Source organism: Leucoraja erinacea, chromosome 3 (genome assembly GCF_028641065.1).
Source record: "Leucoraja erinacea ecotype New England chromosome 3, Leri_hhj_1, whole genome shotgun sequence".
Classification (NCBI taxonomy): Eukaryota; Metazoa; Chordata; class Chondrichthyes; order Rajiformes; family Rajidae; genus Leucoraja; species Leucoraja erinaceus.
The window spans coordinates 75,622,319-75,646,635 of NC_073379.1; the positions used below are offsets into that span (position 1 = coordinate 75,622,319).

Here is a 24,317-nt window from a genome sequence, read left to right on the forward strand (position 1 = left end):
GTGGATTGTTCAGAATTTAGACTCAATGATGATAAAGGATCAGAGTAGTCGGGTTGTTGTGCAGTTTGGAGGGAAACATATTCCCAAATCACACATTTAGGGTGGTGCTGTTATTGTAGCCTAGGTGAGTTATTTTCTCATATATCACATATCACATCCGTGGTATAGAGAGCAGGGCAGGAGATTGAGCACATAATCATGAGGAGCAAAACAAATATCAGGAGAACATGTGGACCCAAGAGGAGCTCCTCATTTAAGTAATATGGCATCTTCTCAACCTCATCTATTTTTACACCCAATTTCCTTGTGCAAAAAATAATTTTAAAAGGCAGACTACCTATAATATAAATCATTATCAATTCCCAGAAACATTTGTTTATCTGTGTAGATAAACCTTGTGGATTAAAAAAAACGGTTAGGTGTTTTTCATCCTGAGATACTGGCTTGGTATCATACAACGTCTGCTTTGCAAAAGCGTGTATTTGCATTTAAGGCTCATCACAGTAATGGTATTGTATGCTTCTGGTGGAAGGTGGGAGCAATTATGTGAATGCTTTTCTGCACGTCCTGGACCTCAATTTAAAATTACTTTTACTGAAATCAAGAATAAGGGTTCTTGTCCAAATTTTGGTGAGCAATAACACATTCTTAACAAGAAATCAAAATATGGAATAAGGGAGAATAAACTTATGGAGCGAAATTATGGCTTGTTGATAGATAGGCGGACAGATGAACAGACAGACAGGCAGACAGACAGACAGACAGACAGACAAAACTTTGACATATTTTTTCTCCTTCAGGGAAGAATATTAAAGTTGAAAATAGTAACTGTTTGAATGATGAATGGCTTAAGAACATTGGGCATCACCAACCACAAAGTCTCAGCCTCTGTCGATGCAACGACAGGACAAAATCCATCACTGACTCAGGATTAAGGGAGCTGTTCAGGCGTTCGAAGGATTCACTTAAGGTACAAACAGATTTTTTGGTCTTCTCTTTTGAAATTGGCATTAGAGATGAATATCTCTATATTACTAAAACTCTCATCTTGTTTGTTTGTCCTTTTGTTAGCCCGGTTTGTATTTGCGCAAAAACTGTACACGATAGCGCTACAATGTTTTGGCCCACCATACTCACCATTGTCCTGTGATGTAAATTAAACAAGTTTCGTATAGATTGATGGTATATTTCACAAGTTATTGACGTTTAAAACTAAAAAAAAAAAAAAACACCGCCGCCACTTGCCGTCTTTACATCACAGGCGTCATAAAGGACACCCCACAGGCCTTTACACAATTTCAGACCGCCATCCTTTTTTCCTGTCACAACGGCGGCTCCATGAGTAAGTTTCCTATTTAATTTCTTCCCCCCTTAGCCTGGGCAGGGGTTGGAGCCAGTGCGGGGACCGGGGGCAGGGAGAGGCCGTGCCGGGTACCCTTGGGCTCTTCCTCCCCCCCTCCCCTGGGTCCAGGACGCTTGCCCCCCCCCCCCCCCCCCCCCGATAGCCCCCCTCAAGCGCCCCGCCCCTGGCTCCACGCTCAAGCTCTGCCCCGCCCCTCAAGCCCTCCAGGACGCTTGACTCCCCCACCTGCCCCCCCCGACAGCCCCCACCTCAAGCCCTCCCCCTCTTGCGGCTCCAGAATGCTTCCCCCCCCCCCCCGACAGCCCCCGCTCTCAAACCCTCCCCCTCCCCCGGCTCCAGGACGGTGCTCCCCCCCCACGACAGCCCCTGCCTCAAGCCCTCCCCACCTCCAGGTCGCTTGACCCCCCCCCTCCCCCTACCTGCCCGACAGCCCCTGCCTCACATTCTCCCCTCCCCTGGCTCCGGGATGCTGCCTTCCACCCACGACAGCTCAGGCCTCAAGCCCTCCCCCTCCCTCTGCTCCAGAATGCTTGCCACCCACCTGACAACCTCCGCCTCAAGCCTCAAGCCCTCCCCCTCCCCACCTCCAGGGCACCCGCCCCCCCCCCTGACACTAGCCCCCCCTGCCTCAACTACAAACTCATCGCCGCACTGCTGGAAAAAACGGGGGCTAGCAGTGGTTTACAGAGGGAGACTGGGGGGGATTGAGAGAGAGGGGGGGTAGGGAGGGTGAGGGAGGGGAAAGTGGGGGAGGTGAGGAGGGAGAGTGAGGGAGGAGAGGGGATAGAGGGAGAGGAGGGTGGTAGGGAGAGGAGAGGGGTTATGGTGGGATGGAGGGACTGAGGGTAGGGGAAAAAGAAGAAGGGAGGGAGTGGGGCAGGGTAGGAGGACAGGGGAAAGAAGAGGGAGGGTGAAGGGGAGGGGAAGGAGTGCAGAGGGCTGAGGGGGAATGGAGAAGGATAGGGGTAGGAAGAGGGATGGCAAGGCGCAGTTGGGGGAGGTTTCCCGTGACTCATGTCACAACAGGGAACCCCTCAGCCGTGCCTGCGCAGTTGGGGGCTATGGGTGTGTGCTGGAATATTGTGTTGGAGGAACTGGACCAAACGGGTCCCACTTGGTCTAGTTTACTCCAAAAATGTGTTGAGCAATTTGGTACTTTAGTGGAACATACAACGCATCTTGACTATACTATCTCTTTGAATGAGCTAAGCCTTAGTCGCACTATCCTACTATTGCCCCACTATGGTCATTATTTAAATTATGCATCTGATTCTTTAAAAAATATTAGTTGAATCTGCTTCCATTATCCTTTCAAGCATTGCATTCCATATACATGGCAAATAAAAATAATTTTTCATTTCCCACGGTTCTTCTTTGAGTCATTGTAAATCTATCCTATAGTTACCGACCTTCACATCAGTCAAAAGTTTCTTCCTTTCTTAATCTGTCTGAACCGTTGAAAATGTTAAACATTTCTATCACATCTCATTTCAACTTTTTCTGCTCTATGTATTTCCCGTAGGTAGAGGCAACATAGTGTGAAATCATTGGACAAAGTCAGCATGGATTTACGAAAGGTAAATCATGTCTGACGAATCTTATAGGATTTTTCGAGGATGTAACTAGTAGAGTGGATAAGGGAGAACCAGTGGATGTGTTATATCTGGACTTTCAGAAGGCTTTCAACAAGGTCCCACATAAGAACTGTGGATAGAGAACTGGCTGGCAGACGGGAAGCAAAGAGTAGGAGTAAATGGGTCATTTTCAGAATGGAAGTCAGTGACTAGTGGGGTACCGCAAGGCTCAGTGCTGGGACCCCAGCTATTTACAATATATAGTAATGATTTGGACGAGGGAATTGAATGCAACATCTCCAAGTTTGCGGATGACACGAAGCTGGGGGGGGGGCAGTGTTAGCTGTGAGGAGGATGCTAGGAGGCTGCAAGGTGGATAGGTTGGGTTAGTGGGCAAATGCATGGCAGATGCAGTATAATGTGGATAAATGTGAGGTTATCCACTTTGGTGGCAAGAACAGGAAAGTAGACTATTATCTGAATGGTGGCCGATTAGGAAATGGGGAGATGCAATGAGACCTGGAAGTCATGGTACACCAGTCATTGAAAGTAGGCATGCAGGTGCAGCAGGCAGTGAAGAAAGCGAATGGTATGTTAGCATTCATAGCAAAAGGATTTGAGTATAGGAGCAGGGAGGTTCCACTGCAGTTGTACAGGGCCTTGGTGAGATCACACCTGGAGTATTGTGAACAGTTCTGGTCTCCTAATCTGAGAAAAGACATTCTTGCCATAGAGGGAGTACAGTTCACCAGACTGATTCCTGGGATGGCAGGACTTTCATATGAAGAAAGACTGGATAGACTCGGTTTGTACTCGCTAGAATTTAGAAGATTGAGGGGGGATCTGATTGAAACTTACAACATTTTTAAGGGGTTGGATGGGCTGGATGCAGGAAGATTGTTCCCGATGTTGGGGAAGTCCAGAACAAGGGGTCACAGTTTAAGGATAAGGGGAAAGTCTTTTAGGACCGAGATGAGAAAAACATTTTTCATACAGAGAGTGGTGAATCTCTGGAACTCTCTGCCACAGAAGGTAGTTGAGGCCAGTTCATTGGCTATATTTAAGAGGGAGTTAGATGTGACCCTTGTGGCTAAAGGGATCAGGGGGTATGGAGAGAAGGCAGGTACAGAATACTGAGTTGGATGATCAGCCATGATCATATTGAATGGCGGTGCAGGCTCAAAGGGCCAAATGGCCTACTCCTGCACCTATTTTCTATGTTTCTATGTTTCTATAGTGGCTCAGCAGGTGATGCTGCCACCTCACAAATCCAGTTACCTGTGTTTGATCCTCACCTTGGGGGCTATGTTTCTGGAGTTAGCAGGCCCTCCCTGTGACCCCATGGTTTTCTCCAAGTGGTCTGGTTTCACTCAACATCCCACAAATGTGGTGGTAGGTTGACAGAGTACAGTAAGTTACTCAAGTTGTAGGTAGTTGGCAGGAGAATTGGAGAGTTGATTGGGGCAATGTAAGGGAGAATAGGCTGTTGAGGTGAAAGTGGGGAACAGGACTGATGGGAATGTAGCGGTTGGAACTGCAGATGCTGGAAGATAGACACCGAAGATAGACACAAAATGCTGGAGTAACTCAGCGGGACAGGCAGCACCTCTGGATAGAAGGAATGGGTGACGTTTTGGGTCGAGACCCTTCTTCAGACTGAGAGTCAGGGGGAGAGGGAGACACACACTGAAGAAATGTCTCGACCAAAAACATCACCTTCCTGTCCAGAGATGCTACCTGTCCCGCTGAGTTACTCCAGCATTTTGTGTCTAGGACTGATGGGAATGTTTGGCGACCGTGCATAAACTTGAAGTGGTGAATATCCTACATAATAAGAAGTTATGAGAACATAAAAAATAAAATAAAAATAGGAGTTTCAAAGTCCCTTGTTCCTGATATCAATCTACTGCACCCTTTCCAAGGCCTTGTCATGTTATTACTTGTGGGCGGTGCACCAAGGCAAATTCCTTGTATGTGAATACTTGGCCAATAAACGTACTTACTTGCTTCCTTTCCTTTTTAAAGTGTAAAATTGCAAATAGTCCACTAGTTATTTTTTAAAACAAAAGGCCGAGAAACAGGATCACATGAAACTTTGTTTTCTAAGCTACATGAATCAAGTTCAATGAAAGTGAAACAGTGTGGAAAATGGGGAACTTCTATCCATCATCAAGTCTGACGTGCTAATGCATGGAGGAATCTGATAACTACACATGTCGAAATAGATTTTCACAGAGCTGATACGCGCTGCTTTAATGTGTAGTCTCCCTTCACATCTGCTCCTCTAATTCTTGCAGCTTGTTGAAAGTCTTATAAAACAGTCCCATCAATGTGATCATTCCTTTCCCTGGTTCTCAGTTCTACCCATTTAACATCACTGAAAGATCCCTCATGAATATCCTCTCTGAGCACTGTGGCTATGCATTCCCTGGTCAAAAAGGCAACTCCTCCCTTCTCTCTCACCTGCATTTCCGTCACGACTGTAGAATCCATAACTAGGAACACTAAGCTGCCAGTCCTGCCCTTCTCTCAGCCATGTTTTTGTTATGGTTATAATATCTCAGTTCCTGAAATGTAATCCATGACCTGAGATTATCCTGTTAAGCTTCTAGCTTTCAAGTAAATAGTTTTAAACCTCCAGTCTTTCCTCTCATTGCCTGGCTCACGTCTCTCTTGTCTGCTAATCTTGCCCTCTTTGATCATAGTATTTGCCCCCAACTTCTCATCTGCTTTCTTTCTGCACTGGGACCACCCTTCCTGCCAATTTAGTTTAAACCATCCCAAGTAACACTAACAATTCTCCCTCCCACAATCTTAGTTTATTTCTAGTTCAGGTGCAACCCCATCCTTCCTGTACAGGCTACCACTGCACCAGAAGAGAGTCCAATGATTAAAAAAAATTGAATCCCTGTCCCCTGTACTGGCCACTCAGCCAAGCATTCATCTGGCCTTTCTTTCTACACCTGACCTCACAAGCACTGGGAGTAATCTAGTGAATACCACCCTTGTGGACCTGCTTTTTAACTTATTTCCTAACTCCATATATTTCCTCTAGAGGACTGCAACACCTTCCCCATCCACACTGTTGGTACCGATGTACACAAGGACCCCCTCCCTATTGAGAATGATCTGCTGCTGCTCTGAGACATCCTGAACCCTGGCATCAAGGAGCCAACTCACCATCCAGGACTCCCATTTGTGGCCACAGAATGTCCTGACTGTTCCCCTAACTTATGAGTCTCCTATCACTGTAGCTCTGTCTGACCACCATTCCCCACTTGCCTCAGAGCTAGGCCTGGTGCCGCAGAATTCTGTTGCTGCTTTTCCTTGCATGGCCAGGGGATTCCTGGACTCTCTGTTTACTCCGATTACCCATACCTTTGGCCCACCGAGTCCGCGCCAACCAGCGATCCCCATACACTAGCACTATCCTACACGCTAGAGATAATTTACAATTATTACCAAAACCAAATTAATCTACATACGTGTATGTCTTTGGAGTGCGGGAAGTAAATGGATCGCCCGGGGAAAATCCACGCGGTCACGGGGAGAACGTACAAACTGTACAGACAGCACTGGTAGTCAGGTTTAAACCCGGGTCTCAAGCACCGTAAGGCAACAACTCTACTGCTGCACCACTGTGCCGCCCTGGTTCTGCGGTCGACATCCTACAGGCAGAACATACCTATGCTCTAACTGCCATCCCAGCTGCACTTAGATCAAAGAATAAAGATGCAAAAAAAATGTTGTCTTATTATGCTGTCACCCTCTGCCTCATCTCCTCACTGCAACCTCTTCAGTCAAAGCCACAACACTTGCCCTCAATCACAATACCTCACTTCAAACACAGGTTCCAGTAGACCTTTCTGTTATACCTTTATTTCCTCTTATTGAATCTCTCAATTAATCAATCAAACAGCGCTTGTTTAAATCCTCCGGCTGCTGCTCTGCTCAACTTCCTGGCCAGAAACTCACTGATGCTGGATCTCAACATCGAACGCAAAACATCAACCATCTCTCTACTTCCACAGATACCCTCTGTCCTGCTGAATTCCTCCACCAGTTGTTTTTTTGCCCCATGATTACGGCATCTGCAGTCTCTTGTGTCTGTACACATGACCAATAATATGCAGGAAAGCACATGGAGATGCAGGGAATCGTATTCTTCTGCAGGAAATCATGTGGTCTGCAGGGAGATGCAGGGAGTTCACGTGGGTATGCAAGGAATGGAGGGATATGGATCATGTGCAGGCAGCTGAAATTAAATTAGGTTAGTTTGACATCATGTTCGTTGCAAGGGCCTGTTCTTGTGTTGCGCTGCACTGTTATATGTTCTATGTAATTCATAGATAATTAATTTGACCATGGGTAGAGTCTAACAAGAATTATATATTTAGTTTAGTTTTGATTAGCAGTGCGGAAACAGGCCTATCGGCCCATCTAGTCCATGCCGACCAACCATCCCGGACTGGGCTAACTCTATCCAACATACTCGGGATAATTTACATTTATACCAAGCCAATTACCTTACAAACCTGTATGTCATGGGGAGAACGTACAAACTCCGTACAGACACAACCTGCAGTCAGGATCGAACGCGGTCTCTGGATCTATAAGGCAGCAACTCTACTGCCGCGCCACTGTGTGCTGCTACAAATTAAGGCCCTAAACTGTACCTTTCATTTTTTCAAATGGCAGATTGGTTTATAAAGGTTTAGTAAAGTTTACTTATTTTTTACTTTTAGTCCCTATTTGTAAATCCAGAACCTTACAGGCATAATGAAAGGTTTGTAAGCATAATGATTTGCTTTGCCACTTTGAAAGATCTGCTCACGTGGGTTCTCTGTTCCTGTTTCTCTACATCCATGTTTACAGAGCTGATTAAATGAAAAGAAGTGAAGTATAAATAACATGAATAACGATATATCATTGTTTGGAGTAATTTATGAGTCGCAGGCTTACCTCTCACCAAAGTATGAATTGCAGTTAGCCAGAAGACAAACTTGTTTGTCTGGGAACTTGCACATCTCTGCCACAGAAGGTAGTTGAGGCCAGTTCATTGGCTATATTTAAGAGGGAGTTAGATGTGGCCCTTGTGGCTAAAGGGATCAGGGGGTATGGAGAGAAGGCAGGTACAGGATACTGAGTTGGATGATCAGCCATGATCATATTGAATGGCTGTGCAGGCTCGAAGGGCCAAATGGCCTACTCCTGCACCTATTTTCTATGTTTCTATGTTTCTATCTCTCTTATTCTTGAACAAACTATGATGCCTACCCATACTATGTCACCATATCAACACTAGGGTTGGACCAAAGAAAAATAGGGACCAGCATCTAGTTTCTGAGTTTTATTCAGGATCCGGGAATGCAGCTGTGTGCTGCTACAGTGAGAGTCCCACAACAGCTGGGAGTTGATAGGATAATGCCATCCGAGTGGCCAAAGCAATATCTTGGTTTTTGAACCACTCACGATCTGGCCCCCACTGCGCACCAGGCAGGATTTCATTTGACTTCATCTACTGCTCCAGCATAGAGTTCAATGTTTTTCCTGAACCCCATCATGAAGGAGGATGAGGAGGAGGAATAGCATTTTGTGGGGCTGAGGGTCACAAGGGATGGTGATCAGGCACGTGCCATGATTAAAAAACAAGGCCTGTTAATTGGGGTTAATCCAATGCCCTGCAAAGTTCTTGTGCTGACAGATGAATGCAACATACACATGCCATTAAAAACATTTTGCTTCTAGATCTAGAGATAGGTTCTGTAGATTGGCTATTGCATGTTAGCCAATCAGAATGCTTAGTAGTAATGACCCTGCCTATTGCATGCTTTATAGTGTTAAGAACTCATTTATTATATGTAGTGGATGCAGCAGACTGAACGTACAATGTACTGCAGATCTGACACTGGAATGTTTATTAAAGATGCTTACACCTTTACCTGTGTGCAAGTCAGGTAATTACATGGTGTCAGAAGTGGGATTCGAACCCACGCCTCCAATTGGAGGCAGTTATCCCTCCCACTCTACGGGATGAGTACTATGACGATATCCGCAGAGGCCACCACGGCATGGAAGCCACTCTAAAATGGGCCCAAAACATGATCTACTGGCCTGCGATGACAAAGTTCATACGTGAAAAGACCGAATCGTGCGCTGTCTGCAACTGCCTGACACCACACCAGCAGAAGCAGCCCCTCCTGCCTCAGCCGGCTCCCTCCCTTCCGTGGTTTTCACTGGCCACCGACATCTTTCAATAGCACGGGAAGCACTACCTTGTCTTGGTGGTCTCTGACTCGAGCTGGTTTGAAATTGACCTATTCCCAACGATCACTTCCGAGACAGTTTACAGTGAACCAGAAACTATCAATCCACCTGTCCGTGCATGATCACCTGTCCGCCTTCAATCTGACAATGGAAGGCAATTCACCAGTCAGGCATTTAACGTTGCCAAACAATGGAACTTTCAACATGTTACCGGCAGCCCAGAATACCCGCAGTCCAACGGACTTGCCGAGTGTGCCGTTTGGAGCGCCAACCAACTCATGGAGCTCTCCAACATAGCAAAATCCGACGTTTACCTGGACCTACTCAACCTACGGAACATTTCAAGGGACAGCGTTCTCAGCTCCCCGCCCAGTGGCTAATGTCTCGCCAGATGCGTCCACCACGGCCTGTCTCCCAGCAACAGCTGCAGCTGCACGTCTGCTCTCCTGCCGCAATACAAAAGCAAGTGCAATTTAAACGCGACACGCAAAAGAGGTTTTACAACAAGAAAAGCTAGCAGCTTAAACCACTAGTACAAGGACAAGTGGTACGCCTACAAACTGACAAAGGACATACCAGACTAGGGCACATTCATGGCTCCTCAAAAGAACCACGCTCCTACCTGGTCGAAGTAGATGGTGTCCTCTACAGATGCAACTGTCAACATCTCCTTCCAGTGAAGGAACCACGTCTGGTGCCCGCGGGTCCTGATGCCCCACCGCTCGTGTTTCCACCCTCGCCTGTTGCAGCCGTCCCATCACCTGTTGCAACTAAAGCCCCTGTCCCACTTACGTGTCCTTGGCCGCAAATTCCGCAACCTCGTAGTCGCGTTGAGGACCGATGGTCCCGCGCGACTTCATTTGCCCGCACAGCCGTCTGGAGCACGTGACGTCATATGAAGATAGACACAAAATGCAGGAGTAACTCAGAGGGACTGGTAGCATCCCTGGAGAGAAGCAATGGGTGATGTTTCGTGTCGAGACTCTTCTTCAGTCTGAAAAGAAGGGTCTTGACCCGAAACATCACCCATTGCTTCTCACCAAAGATGCTGCCGGTCCCGCTGAGTTACTCCAGCATTTTGTGTCTATCTTCAATTTTCTTGGCCCTGCTCTGGGAGTAGAAATGGGGGCGGATCCGGACGGCAACGTCCTCCGTGAGCCCCAGGCCGAGTTCGGCGATCGTTTGCCTGCTTCTGCTCCTGTTGGAGGCGAGACGTTGCGTCACGCCAGGGTCTTGGGCCTGTCCCACTTTGGCTGTCAGTTACGCGACAGGCCGGTGGCGCGCGAAGATTTTGTTCACTACAAAAATTTCGGAGCCCCTCGCGATGTTGTGTACAACTAAGTACACCTCCGCGCTTCTCAGTGGGACCGGCCCCGCGCAGCCACACGATGCCCGTGCGCCTCAACGCGACTGCGAGGTCGTGTAATTTGCGTGCCAAGGACACGTAAGTGGGACAGGCCCTTAAGACAACACACTCCTCGCGTCGGTCTGCCCCTGCATCTCCCATTGTAACCGGTGACCCGGTCTCCCCGTGTCGATCTACCCCCGGTTCCTCCCTGTGGCGACCTCTCCCTATAAGCCCATCGGGTCACCAGCGATATCACCAACCCCAGTCCCCATCTTTTTGGAAGGATAGGGGGAGGAGATGGCTCCCTACCGCACCTGGGCCGGGCAGGTTAGCAGACCACCCAATAGATATAGCGATTTTGTTTAATCTCACTATATTCCCTCAGCATATTGTTTAAATTTCATAGTTGCTTTTCATTTCTATGAGAAGAGATGTAGATTGGCTATTGCATGTTAGATTATCAGAATTCTTAGTAGTGATAACCCCACCTATTGCATGCGTCATAGTGTTAAGAACTCATTTATTATATTTAGTAGATGCCGCAGACTGAACATACAATGTACTGCAGATCTGACACTGGAATGTTATGGAACTATTACAAGCATAAGGTGCAATAATAAGTTAAAACATAAAGGCTACCAGGACCTGGTAATGGGGGGTATAAAATAAATTTTTAATAAAAACACGGTTGGTATATCCTTTTATGCGGAGTTTTGTGTTACAATAGAGCGATTGATTTTCCTTTCTTCTTTTTTTTCTTTTCTTTCTAGGGTCTTATTTCTTTTCTTTGCTTCCTTCTCTAATTCCTTCCCTAAGGGGTTCTCTTCTCCCAACACTTTCCTGCACCTTCACGATTCTTGCTTACTGATTAAAAATAAAAAAAAATAATTAAAAACGAATTCGTAGTCGTGTTAACCCCCACTATTGCATGCGTCATAGTGTTTTAAGAATCAGTTATTATATTTGAGTAGATGCCGCCACAGAATGAAACATACAATGTAAGCAGATCTGACACTGGAATGTTATTAAAGATTCGTACACCTTTACCTCTGTGCGAGTCAGGTAATTACAGGTTCAACAAGATTGAACAAAACTGGATATGGACTAAAGTGGAACTTCTACCGTTAGCCTCTGATGCATCAAAAAGGAAAAAAAACACAAAAGAAAAAGATGTGTTTGAAAAAATTTTTAAGCGCATTAATCATTGAAAAGAAAAAGGCAACAAGGTCCTAAAAGTTTTGACACCCCATCTGAATTATACTTGACGGCCTTCAACACCGAGTTTACGCACGCTTTGATTAGGGGAGAATTAGATGTGCCTTTTCCCGCAGACCCCATTCACTGTGATGCTATTGGAAGTCTCAGATCATGCACGAGGACCGAGAGCAGGAGAAGATCCTTTCGCGAGGGGGTGCAACCCTTTGAGAAAAAGCGCTGCATGGACCGTAGATGTTAGTGTAATAACACCGGCCTAGTAAGGAAGCCGTGTGTCTAAAAAGAGTCTGTGCGGAGACCATACACTGGCTGGAGCTATTTTATAGAACGGACATTTTCAAACTCATCACTTACCTGAGGGCTTGGGATGAATCCATCCTGCTTTTAAAAGATCGCGCATCAAATTATACATTGCCAAGGGAAGGAGTAAATGGTGGTGGCGTGCCCCTCAATGGACTATAGACCAGACGAGCCACTAATGCGATGGATTGATCGCATGATTAAGGTAAGCAACGTGGCAGGGCTTGATCATGTGAGCAAATCAAACTCTCTACCCTCGACACCCAAAAAAGATGAGACCCTGTATGGCGGCGCTGGTATAACAGTGCTTGCGGGCTCGCCTGCCCCCCCCCCCCCACCCTGCAGCTCCGTAAATGTCAATTTACTTTTTTCTGTTAGTTTTTTTTTTAGGTACTTAGTTAATTCGCGTTAGGTTTTAGTTTGATTGGGTTGTGGGTTTAGAGGGGGTTGATCTGTGAAAGCATGTTCTCTGGGATTACATCCTTTGGGGGGGGAATACGGACTTTGTTTTTTTTTTCGTTGTAGTTTTTATTTCAATTCCGCTAATACCCACATTTCTCTGACACATCCATCTGCGCATTGCCAGGACCGCGAGCAGACTATCCCTAAGTGGATGGAACGAGCTAGCGCTCGCCAGCCTCCAACCTGTGGACTGGAACCCTGACCAGGCATCCGGAAGGCAGAGGACAAGCCAGAGAAAATCACCAACGGAGGTTGAGAGATTGAATGCCAGTGAGCCTGTACTTTGGGGCCTAAGGCCAGCGGTTTTGTTCTGTTTTGGCCCGACTTGCTAGGTGCTGACCTGCATTCACTGCACGCCTTTACGGCATAGCACAAGGCGCGGACCTGGCGTAGCCCTGACATAGCATGACGGGCAGACTCGGAGTTGAGAGGACTGAGGGGCACACGCGAGCGGGGCCGGCAGCGGCACGGTAGAGCCCAGCCCGATGCTCTTTTCACCCCTGATGTGCCTGTGGCACGTACGGCCCGCAATCTTGGGCAGCGGCCAGACGGGTTTACATGTTCGAAGTTTTCGACCACGAGTTGAGCGACATCACCACAGGAGGTACGCTGGACTCGGAGTGCGAGAATAGCAGTGTTCCGGCCTGGATCGCCCATATAGACCCTCACACAGCAGAGGACGAGTTTTCGGGAACATACAGCCTCCGAGGGAAGAGACAGAGAGATCTAAAGACTTTGACTCCAATCACATGTGAGGGATGTGCACCTTGGTGCAACTCAACTGTGATCTGGGACTGTTGTAATTCGTGGTTTAATTCTAATGATTTTGATTATTAATTACCTGGATTACTCGGTGTATGACTAGCTGGAGCACACATAATTTCGTTCAGACGAAAAGGTCTCTGATATGACAAATAAGGAAATTGCATATCCGGCCTGCCTGTCTGCATGTCTGCATGTCTGCGCTGTACCAGACACTGGCACTGCCCTGTCTTGCCGTCTAGCCTGTCAGTCTGCACCTGAATCGTGCCTGCTAATATAGCTCTGATCTTTCTTGTCTGCCTGCTGCTAGCCTACTTGTCTAGCACCTGGTCCTGCCCCCTGCCTGGCTAAAACTGCCTGTCTGCTGCTGTCTTATGCCTGCCTTCTGACCTGCGCATCCTGTCTAGCCCTGTACTTACTAAGCCTAGTTCTAAGCCTGTTTCTGCCCTGCTTTACCGCCACAACAGAGGATACAACGAGCCCGGATGCATGCTCTCGGCGGGCCACCTCTCCACTCCACTCGAGCCGACCACAAGTTTTGGACAAACAGAAACTCATCATGATAACGAAGCGCTGTTATTCATTGATTACACAGTCCCCGCATTTGAACACATCATCCCCTCCACAGCATGCCCGCATTACCACAACTCGCAGAAAGAGCCTGGGGGTCTCTGCGCATCCCTACTGCAACATTAGGATCATCGACCTTCCTCATTCACAGCCCACCGTTTCTGATCGTAGTATTGGTGGAAAATGTTGTCCAGCCCTCGATAAACAATCAGCACGGGACTGATGCAGACCTCGAAGACTGCCATGTGCCTCAGCCCCATTGCTGAGTACGCACTCATTATAACCTCATGACCTGCAGTACGCCCGCCCCCCCCCCCCCCCCCCCCCCCTTAAGGTTCACGAGTGCCCGCAATCTCATCAAGTTACCCTGATGGCACACCCAAGTTGAACTGGGACTATCACTGATACTGCCAGATGGGTATATTTAGCGAGGCATGAACAGGGTCAGATATAGAGAGGAGAGATCGCACAAGCGAACGTCTATATGGTGCCAGCCCACAATAACCTAGGCCCTCAAAACCACCAGCAAAACCAAGGAAACGATTTGGTAATGCGACGCTTCGGCCGAAGCCCGATAGATTGACCCCTGGGCGAGGCGTGCGACCATCCCACAGCTCAGTTTATATTAACGGGCGCTGGATGGTGGGAAAGCGAATCACTGCAGCTCAAATTCACTGCACCCGGTGCCCCCCGCCCAGTACACTGAACCCACTCTACTCCGAAATACTAATTTCCCTGGTCCGAGGAAAGCATAGAACTGAATGCTAATTATACGGAAAGCACATCAGCCATGCACTCATTCTTCCTGAGAAAGATTAAGAATTACAATAGAGTCAGTGTTGGTCAAGAGAAGTGATTGGGACTCGTCCTACATACCTAAAGGTTGTACAGTATTCATAGAGCGAGCATCAGCTGACCCGGTTGCGATATAGCATTGTGCCTTGGTTTTTGAACACCTTGCTGCGCCCTCCCTGGAGGAGCTGAAAACAGATCTACAAAGCTGGACTACAATCAAAGGCGCCCGGCACTACGAGGGGGCTGCTAAAGCAGCCTTCTACCTACAGGTGGAGGTAGGGACTCGCTAAAACAGTCACTATGCCACCCACAAGCGCACTTGACTTGACCTCTGCTGGACATGGCCGCCGACGGCGCACTTGAATTAAGGGCCAATGGCAACTCAATCAGGCTAGCCCCCAAGCCCGCGACATTTTTATATGATTTGGTCTACTATTGTATTTTAAACAATTGATGTTTTATTTACGCTGCTTTAGAAACTTTGTTATACTGTCTCAGCATTTTTTTGGGGCGAACTTGGAGCTGTCTTTCTTCAGATGTTATTATCGTATTGTGAAGTGTTTAAAAGATTCGATCTGTGACGATGCCTCCGCTATTCACTGGGAAAAACGTCCTATTCATTTGACACACATGCTAAACAACTCGGTTGAATTTGCAACGGGATGACATAAAAGGTATGATTTGCATGTGATACTGATTGGAAAACAGTAGGTAAACACCTGAACCCAGTTCCCGAGCTACATTAGCAGGTTCTTCATATTCCCCTATCCATTTTGAGGGCCTGAGCATCTTATCGCAAGTCGCCTGCCCTCAAAAAAAGGCTGGCAAGCAGATACATTTAAGCGAACCACATACATTCACTGGGCCCACACATGTCTCATCACCAAGACTAACCTTCAGTTAGAAGGTACAGCGAGCCCTGAACGACATGCAACAAACAGCGTTTCAGGCTAATATAGCTTACTTCCCCCTCAGTCTATCAGGTTGATTAAACTTTTATTAAACTGGGATGACGACGCAGCGACGGAAATGTTCGATGAACAATAAATAGCCATCTATTTTCTAGAATATATTAGCACTTTACCACTGATTATTTATTCAATGGGATCGTGCTTATTTATACTATTGTTATTACTGGAAACTGTTTTTATTTTGTTATTTGTTCTGTAGTCGTTGCCTATAGAGAAGTCCTAGTATGTAGCTGCTACTAGGTTCTGTTGCTGCTGATGCACAAGCAAAAGAATTTCATTGGTCCGGATCAAGAGAGATACATTGACAATAAAAGTCATCATTGAAAATATTGACTCTTGATTGAAGGGAAGATGGAAAAGGTGGCTTATGGCCATTTGACAAGCTTCATGGTTTTTCCCGGATCATTTGTCGCCTTTTTAATTATAGCCAGCTACACGGTTTTAAAAACGCTAAGTTGCGCGAATGATTGCAAAGTTCGAGTGAGGAGGGAAAAAAAGTTGTTTGTTGGATGCAATTGTGTAGGGAATGCTGATGGCCCTGGATCTGTCTGATTGCGATGGATACGTGCAGCCGCTTACCTTACCATGTCTAGAATTTGTAATTGTTTTTATAATCTGTTGTAGAATCTGCGATAGATTAGCTATGAGCTGATTTCCACTCGGTTCCCAATGTGGAGATGCCGAATCTCTCAGAAGGGTTTAAAGATTATAGAGATGACCGAAGTGTATTCAGGAAAACCATGACCCGGCAACTAACTACAAGAAAGAGAAACATGTGCTGTGCCTATTCACATTGCCCGCATGCTTATATGGCTTCTCATTGGTTGAAGAGCAATATTTAATTAAAACAGCCATCCTGAGCACAGATCAAAAGCGTTGGTTTCTTGCTACAATTAAAGCGAGGGGGTGTTATTTCAAAATTCTCAGTATTGCTAACTAAAGCCACACCTCCCATGATAGCTATAGTCCTGCTGTTGTTAAAAAAGTGTATGGTGATCATGACTGTGGATATGGTTTACTGTCGTGCAAAGTAGAAGGCCTAAGCTCAAAGACATTGGAGAAATGCCGTAAATAATTGAAAAGGACTGCCGGATGGATGTGACATTTACTAGGGTGGATATTATGAGTAGCGACATTAGCCCATGAATAGCCCATGTCAGCCGCTTAATTGCAGCATTGCAACCGACTGTCCAATAATGTGATGCAGCCAACAGTCAGCCTGGATAGAAGGGGTGCGAATGGCACTATTTATGAGCAACAGATAATTGGCAAGAATGAAATATTAATGCTGAGAAAGAAATGAGGCATGAGATTATATTTTTGGTGGGACAAGAATACCAGTAAAGAGAGAAATAAAAAAGTAGATTGGCCATAATTCTTTAAAATAGAGATCTAAGGACAGAGGAAGATACATGGGGGCAATCCTGTAGCATACGCGATTGCCCCTCTATTGGAAGATGTAATAGGTGCAAAATGCACTTATGAGGATGTGCCTCTTACAAAATAGCGATTATCATTCGAGATCTGGGAGTGATTATAATAAATTAGCAAGCATAATAGACCTAGGCATATAAAATGAACTTTTACAAAACACCCGTTCAGCCCCAACTAGAATATAGTATCAGTGGCTATGCCCTAGGCACCATATATCATACGGGTATAAAAGCATTGGTGCGAGTTCTGATGGTAGGTTTTCCAGTAAGACAGTAAATACTTTTCCAGGTTGCAAAAACAGGCGATCTGAGTTTATGAAGGCAACTTTAGGAACTGTTTCCCATGTGAATGACTGCAAGTTGTAGAGGGACGTTGAAGGGTTTGTCAAAAGAGCCCAAAGTCTTTGATGGATCTGACAAAACACAGCCAGATAGGCCTTGCAAGGAGTTGATAAATGATGGAATTTGTAATGTGGGGCGAGGAAGAGACAGCTGGATTGATCAGGCATGGAATTGGCACGAAGGTGGAAACCTCGTGTGCTGTATCCAGGAATGTGGGAGGATAGATCAAGTTGTCTATGCAGAGTTGGACAAAAAATCTGAATGCAATTGATACAGTGTACTCAAAAATGAGCCCTGACAAAGTCATTTCCAGAATGCAAAAAGGAACGTCTTCTTGCTTTTGAATATTTTAGGATGCTGCCAAAAACACAGCCAAGGCTTGCTTCTGAGTAAGATGAAAACAAGGGATCTCCAAGGGATTAAAGTTGTTTCCAAGTAGTTTTCTTCAGTTGGACTATCCATCCCCAAATCACTCTGGAATTCCGGTGTCCCCAAAAGCCATACTTTCATCCGAATCTGGTTGCCCTCCCTGGACTGAGCTGTGGGGTACCCTGCAGGATAAGTCCCCCCCCCCCCCACCCCCTCCCCCACAATGATCTGTCCTACAGATAGCTGGGTGGAATCTTGATCATGTTGTATAGAATTTTAATGGGAAGACTGTAATCGCAACAGTCGAAGTGAGTTGGTTTCAGTATGGATCGTGTCCTGTATTAAATTCAGTTAAATTTTCATTTTCACCTGTAACACCGAGGATAAACTTTTATAGTAAGCTTCTTTAAATATATCTGGTGCATTCAATATATGTTGGACTTTTCTCCAAAATCTGAATGCAACCTTGAGTAATGAATTTCACTTCTGCTGTAACTTTCATGATACCAGTTTAAATTTGGACATTTAAAAAGTTGCATTTTTTGTTCGGGTCCTAAGTTGTTGTTTCCAATATATGCACAAAGTATATCTTAACTGCCAAAGGCATTTGCAGAACATTGCCAAAAAAACTATCCCTTGACAAAATAACTTGGCCAAATTTGCTTTTGAATTGCTTTTAAGGCCATATGGCTATGCAAGGAATCAGAGGACCTGGAACATATAACAGGCAGAGTGGTCGTTAGAGGCATTATGTTCAGACAGGGAAATATGGGCTGAAGGGCCTGTTCCTGTGGCTTACAAATTTTCTCTGCTGGTTTTGTAGTTAATGGTTTGGCTAATGGGGCTACTTTAACGGCAGACCCTTCTTCAGATTCATTGAATCCCACTATTTGTAAGCTCCCCAAATTACTCGGATTCAAGAATCCTTCTCTTGCATGGCATTGTAATGCTCTTTGAGTAGCTATAAACCAGAAATGTCCAAGATTGCTTGCTAGCCACATCTTCAATCCTATCTCCTGGATTGCCCTCCCCTACTGATCTCCCCATGTCCTTGGAATTATCCTTTTATCTGCTTGGGGTTATATGTCCCCGCAATGATCTGTTCCATTTTAATCCAAAAACAGATACATTGTTGGGTTCGTTCCAGGAAATTTTGACAGAATCGTTGTTGGCACTTTACTAGAATCTTAGATGCTTGGAAGGTAGTCCAGGCCTCAGCCATAAATAAGTAATACAGCGCTTTCATCAATTTTGTAGATTTTTTTTCCCTTCTTCAATGGTGTTGCAGTTTATGGAAGATACATGGTGATTTTCAGACTGCAGTGTAAATTAAAGCTTAATAAATGGTTTACCCAATAAAAATTGTTTAATTTGTCACATGGTTTTGAATGTATGATTGTCCCAAGTAATAGGCGCTAAACTTTATTTAGGGTTGCTTTCTTTATTTTGTACCAGCCCTTATTGCTTCGTTAATGGGTAGGTTTGGAAATGGCTTGTTAGATTATGCAAACAATTTCATTTGATATTGTTCGGGTCCTAATTGTGGTTCCAATACTAGTAAGTCATTTTCAAAGTATTATCTTAACTTGCAAAGGGCATTTGCAGTAACAATTATGGGTGCTTCTTAAAAACTTGTCCCTTGGACTCGAAGATAACTTGCTCCCATTGGCATTTAATTGGCTTTCAGATAGGCATATGGATATGCAAGGAATGGAGAGACATGGAACATATACAGGCAGAGGTGGTTAGTTTATCGGCATTATGTTCAGCAGGGAAATTATGGGCTGAAGGGCCTGTTCCTGTGCTATACTGTTCTATGTTCTCTGCTGGTTTTGTGGCTTCTGGTGTGGCTAATGGGGCTACTCTGGGAACGGCAGACACTTCTACAGATAGGATGAATCGGGAGTTAGTTTGTAAGCTGCTCCATTCCTTATACTGCTGATTAAGGAATTCTTTATGCTTCTCTTGAATGGGTTCAGTAGGAATGCTACTTTGAGTAGTTATAAACCAGAAATGTCCAAGAGTTGGTGAGGATGTATAATATCTTCATGGAGACCCTGGATCTTCTCCTCAGTCCACCTAGTAATTTCCTCTCATGACACAGCTTGGAATAGTGGGTTTTTATCTAGAACTTGGTGTTATACATGTGACATGTCCAACATTGGTTACTGAGTATAACTAGGTGGTCAAAATTGGAAGAGCACATTGGTTTACTTGTTCTTCCAGGAAATTTGGAAGAATTTATGGAGACAATGTTGGTGGCACTTTACTAGCATCTTGAGATGCTTGTTGTAGGTAGTCCAGGCCTCAGAAGCATAAATAAGGTCAGGGACCACTGCTACAGCGATATCCATGAGTTTTGAGCAAAATGTTGGTTTTGATCCTTCTCTTCAATAAGGAAAGGCTGTGCTGGTGCATTGAAGATGATGGTGAATTTCATCATTGTTGTCTGCCTTGTTCACTGGTGGTTACCACAATATGGAAATGGTCCATTTTGTCCAAGGGCTCGCATTGAACTATGATTGTCCTAAAGTAATGTGGCGCTGCAGGGGAAGTTGAGGGTCTTTGTCTTGTGGATGTTGAGTGTACAGCCCAACATTTGCTTCAGGAAAAGCTTTAGAAATGGCTTGGAGATTAGCCAACAAGCATATGCAAACAGACGCATTGTTTGCTAGGCTGCAGAAGCATGTTTTACAAAAGAAAAATAATAAATTCATATCCCATTTGCTGCATTAGCTAATTTTGGTGGATTCACTTTTATTCCCCTTCTTGCCCTGATCTCCCGGAGAAAACTGTGGCAGAGTTATTCTATCTGCTGTGCAATTAATTAGTTGCAATATCAGCATGAGGGGAAGCCTTTTCAGTCAAAGTACTGCAGCAGGAAGCCTTGACTTATATTAACAGCCAGGCAGTGTGCAATATATGCAGGGAAATAATAACTGTTGGCTTTATGGGACAACATATTGTCTTACCTATGCAACAAGCCTATGCTAAGTAGGATTTACAATTTTTAATGTTCAATTGCATTTCCTTGAGAGCTTAAAGTGATAGGTGGCTTTTAAATGGGCATCAAGACACTCAATATTATTGTTGGGAACCAGATCAATTTGTGCCTATTTTATGTGCAAATCATGTATTTAGTCCGGGTTAGTTCCTGGTATAAATAATTTCAGGGTGAAATCACTCCCATTCAGAAAATGGCCTGGGTATTTCCATGCACAATTGACCTTATTGATTACCTTATCTTTTGCAGTATCACAAATGCAACCAATTACATTACAAGGCATACAGTACTTATCGCTTACCAGTATAAATTTCAGCTTTCGAATGAAACCTGCAACCTTAATTGAAAAGTCACAGTATAGATAGGGGAAGATAGTGGTACCTTCATACATTTTATGAGTATTTTACAGAGTTGCTTTGCTTACAGTGTGAGACTTGACGAAGTAGCTTCCGAACTCACTTAAGATTGCTCAGAAATCTTACCTAGAGTTCATAGTGTAAGCCTAATCTGTCAGGGAGTGCTTCCAACATGTAATTGTTGACCTACCCATTCAATGATACCCTTGGCAATACTCTGGAGGAATCCTTCATAAATGAAGCACGTCAAGGTGAGCAGCTGCCAGACCTGTTATTTATTATAAATTCTCGGTAAAAATTACACACCTTTGCGCCTTTCCCTGCTCACTAACTTATTAGTGTGATTTGAAGTCTTATGTCATGATGTCCCCTACATGTCTGCAATCTGGCCATTCACTTACTGATATCATTCGTGACCTTTGAGAAACCCTTGATTAGATGGGGACCAGATGATTGCACATGATAAATTGATGGAGCAATCTGGTATAGCTGGATGTGGGCACAGCTGAGACTTTTGCTCATAGAATAAGGGTTGGAGGTGAGCTAAAGCATGCATACAATGCCAAATTGCACAAGTGGAGCATTATTTTCCTACAGGTTTTGTTGCAATACTCAATTGGATATTCCCATTCACGGTCTGCAGCTTATTTGGGACTAATTCGGTTCAGTTCACTGTGGCCACTTTGTCCCAGCCTTAATTTGATACAAATACATCGATAGATGCTCCTGAACACATCATCAGTGATGTAACCTGGGGTCATTGGGTGTTTCGGGTCTTTCAACATCAGACGCCCTCACCCAGGCGACCCAGCCGTGGTTGATCAGACCACGACTTGTGTTCAGGTGGCATTCGCTCCTCCCCATGGACCTCCTCTCCTGATCCAGAGCCATCTTGATGCCTTCTCCGCTGCCTCTGTGGTGTTCTTGATGGCCCTTCGCCTTGCCACTCCGTAGATGCCCAGTGCACTCAAGGCTTTGTAGAGCGATTGCCCTGTAAAACCTCTGCAGCCAACCTCGATGGGCATACACCTTGCCTTCCAGCCCTGCTTACGGCAGTCTATGACCAGCTCTTCATACTTGGCCATCTTCCTGGGCCTCCTGCAGACGGTCCTCCCACGGCATTGTCAGTTCCAACAAGACGATGTTTTTGGTCGGTCCTGAGACCGGTTGTGGAATTGGTTGTAAGGAGAGGAGACCAATCTGCATGGCGCTGACTGACAGGAGAGGAGACCAATCTGCATGGCGCTGACTGACAGGAGAGGAGACCAATCTGCGCCTGTGTGGTTTTTAAGAATTTTAAACCGTAATAACTTTTTAAATATACCATCGATCAGAACAATACTTGTTGCACTCAAGCACAGGAGAATGGTGAGTAAGGTGGTGAAAAATTGTAGCATTATCGTGTACCATTTTTGTGCAAATAGATATAAACCACGCAAACTGGAAGAGCACAAGATCAGAGTTTTAATTATGTATTATGTATAGATAGATAACAAATATATCATATGAAACCTCAACATCCAGAGAAACACAATTTCCTCGTTCTCAGAATGTGCTTTCCAGAATACGTCCATTCATTGCAATTAACTTGAGGCAGGTAAGTGAAACACTGTGTAGGAAGGAAATGCAGATGTTGGTTTAAACCAAAGATAGACACAAAATGCTGGAGTAACTCAGCGGGACAGGCAGCATCTCTGGAGAGAAAGAATGGGTGATGTTTTGGGTCGAGACCCTTCTTCAGACTGATGTCAGGGGAGAAGGAGATACATAGATAAAATGTAGAATAGATCATTGTTAGCTGGGAGAAAGTAACAACAAAGCAAACAGAGATAAAATGTAGTTGGACACCGTAAGCCTTGTCGGAGAACTGGGAAGGGGGAGAGATGCAGAGAGAGGGAAAGCAAGGGTTACTTGAAGTTAAAGACGTCAATGTTCATACTGCTGGGGTGTAAATTGCCCAAGCGAAATATGAGGTGCTGTTCCTCCAATTTGCGCTGGGCCTCACTCTGACAATGGAGGAGGCCCAGGACAGAAAGGTCAGTGTGGGAATGGGAGGGCAAGTTAAAGTGTTTAGCAAGCGGGAGATCAGGTAGGTTTAGGCAGGCTGAGAGGAGGTGTTCAGCGCAACGATTACTGAGCTTGCGCTTGGTCTCGCCGATATATAGGAGTCCACACCTGGAACAGCGAATACGGTAGATGAGGTTGGAGGAGGTGCAAGTGAACCTCTGCCTCACCTGAAAAGACTGCCGGGGTCCTTCGACGGAGTCGAGGGGGAATGTATAGGAACAGATGTTGCATCTCCTGCGGTTGCAGGGGATAAAACCTGGGTAGGGACTGGTTTAGGTGGGAAGGGATGGGTTTACCAGGATTTGCGGAGGGAACAGTCTCTGCAGAAAGTGGAAAGGGGTGGAGATGGGAAGATGTGGCTAATGGTGGGATCTTGTTGGAGGCGGCGAATATATTGGTGGATTATGTGCTGTATGCGACGGCTGATGGGGTGGAAGGTGAGGACTAGGGGAACTCTGTCCCTGTTATGACTGGGGGAGGGGGAGCAAGAGCGGAGCTGCAGGATATGGAGACCCTAGTGAGGGCCTCATCTGGCATGGAACCTATAAAACATATATATGTCCAATATGAGCAAATCTATACAAAAATACTTTTTCAACATGAAAACTTTGAATACCATGTTGATTCTGTTCCTATTTTAAAAGTAACATTTCCCAATAAACAGGAACTCTACGTTACATGCTGCAGTGGACCTAAGCTGACAGGGGACTCAATTCTACTCCATGCAAGTGCAGTTTGTCACAAGCTAACTTCTGTGGATGTCAGTTGGACAGCAGCTACAGATGCTGGAATTATAGCACTTGCTCATTCGTCTTCATGGTATGTCCCATGTACTTTGTTACAGTTGTATTATGAACTCTGCTTGTAATAGATGGAAATAGCAGTTATTACTGAAATTCTTCATTGTTCAATAAAATAACGTTGTTTATATGCAGTACATAACAAAAATTATGTGAATGAAAATGTTTTTTGGTATAGTTCTGTATGCATTTTGTATAGTTTTGCATAAATTCAGAATAGTTAATATGTGAATTATGGTGCCCATAAATTTCTACTGTGTTTGCTGTGGGCCTGCTATATTGATGCAGGGACATGTACCATCAGATTCAACAGCATGTA

The 24,317-nt window shown here is 45.2% G+C and overlaps 1 protein-coding gene across 4 annotated transcripts in view; it reads left to right on the top strand.

Annotated features, from left to right (window-relative positions):
- Nucleotides 1–24,317, top strand: part of LOC129695746 (uncharacterized) — a 135,912-nt gene that overhangs the window by 64,902 nt on the left and 46,693 nt on the right. For all 4 annotated transcript variants that reach the window (XM_055632987.1, XM_055632988.1, XM_055632986.1 and 1 more), the window contains 2 exons: nt 801–970; nt 23,863–24,017. In XM_055632987.1, the coding sequence (XP_055488962.1) occupies nt 801–970; nt 23,863–24,017 (325 nt within the window). The remainder of the gene's footprint in view (nt 1–800; nt 971–23,862; nt 24,018–24,317) is intronic.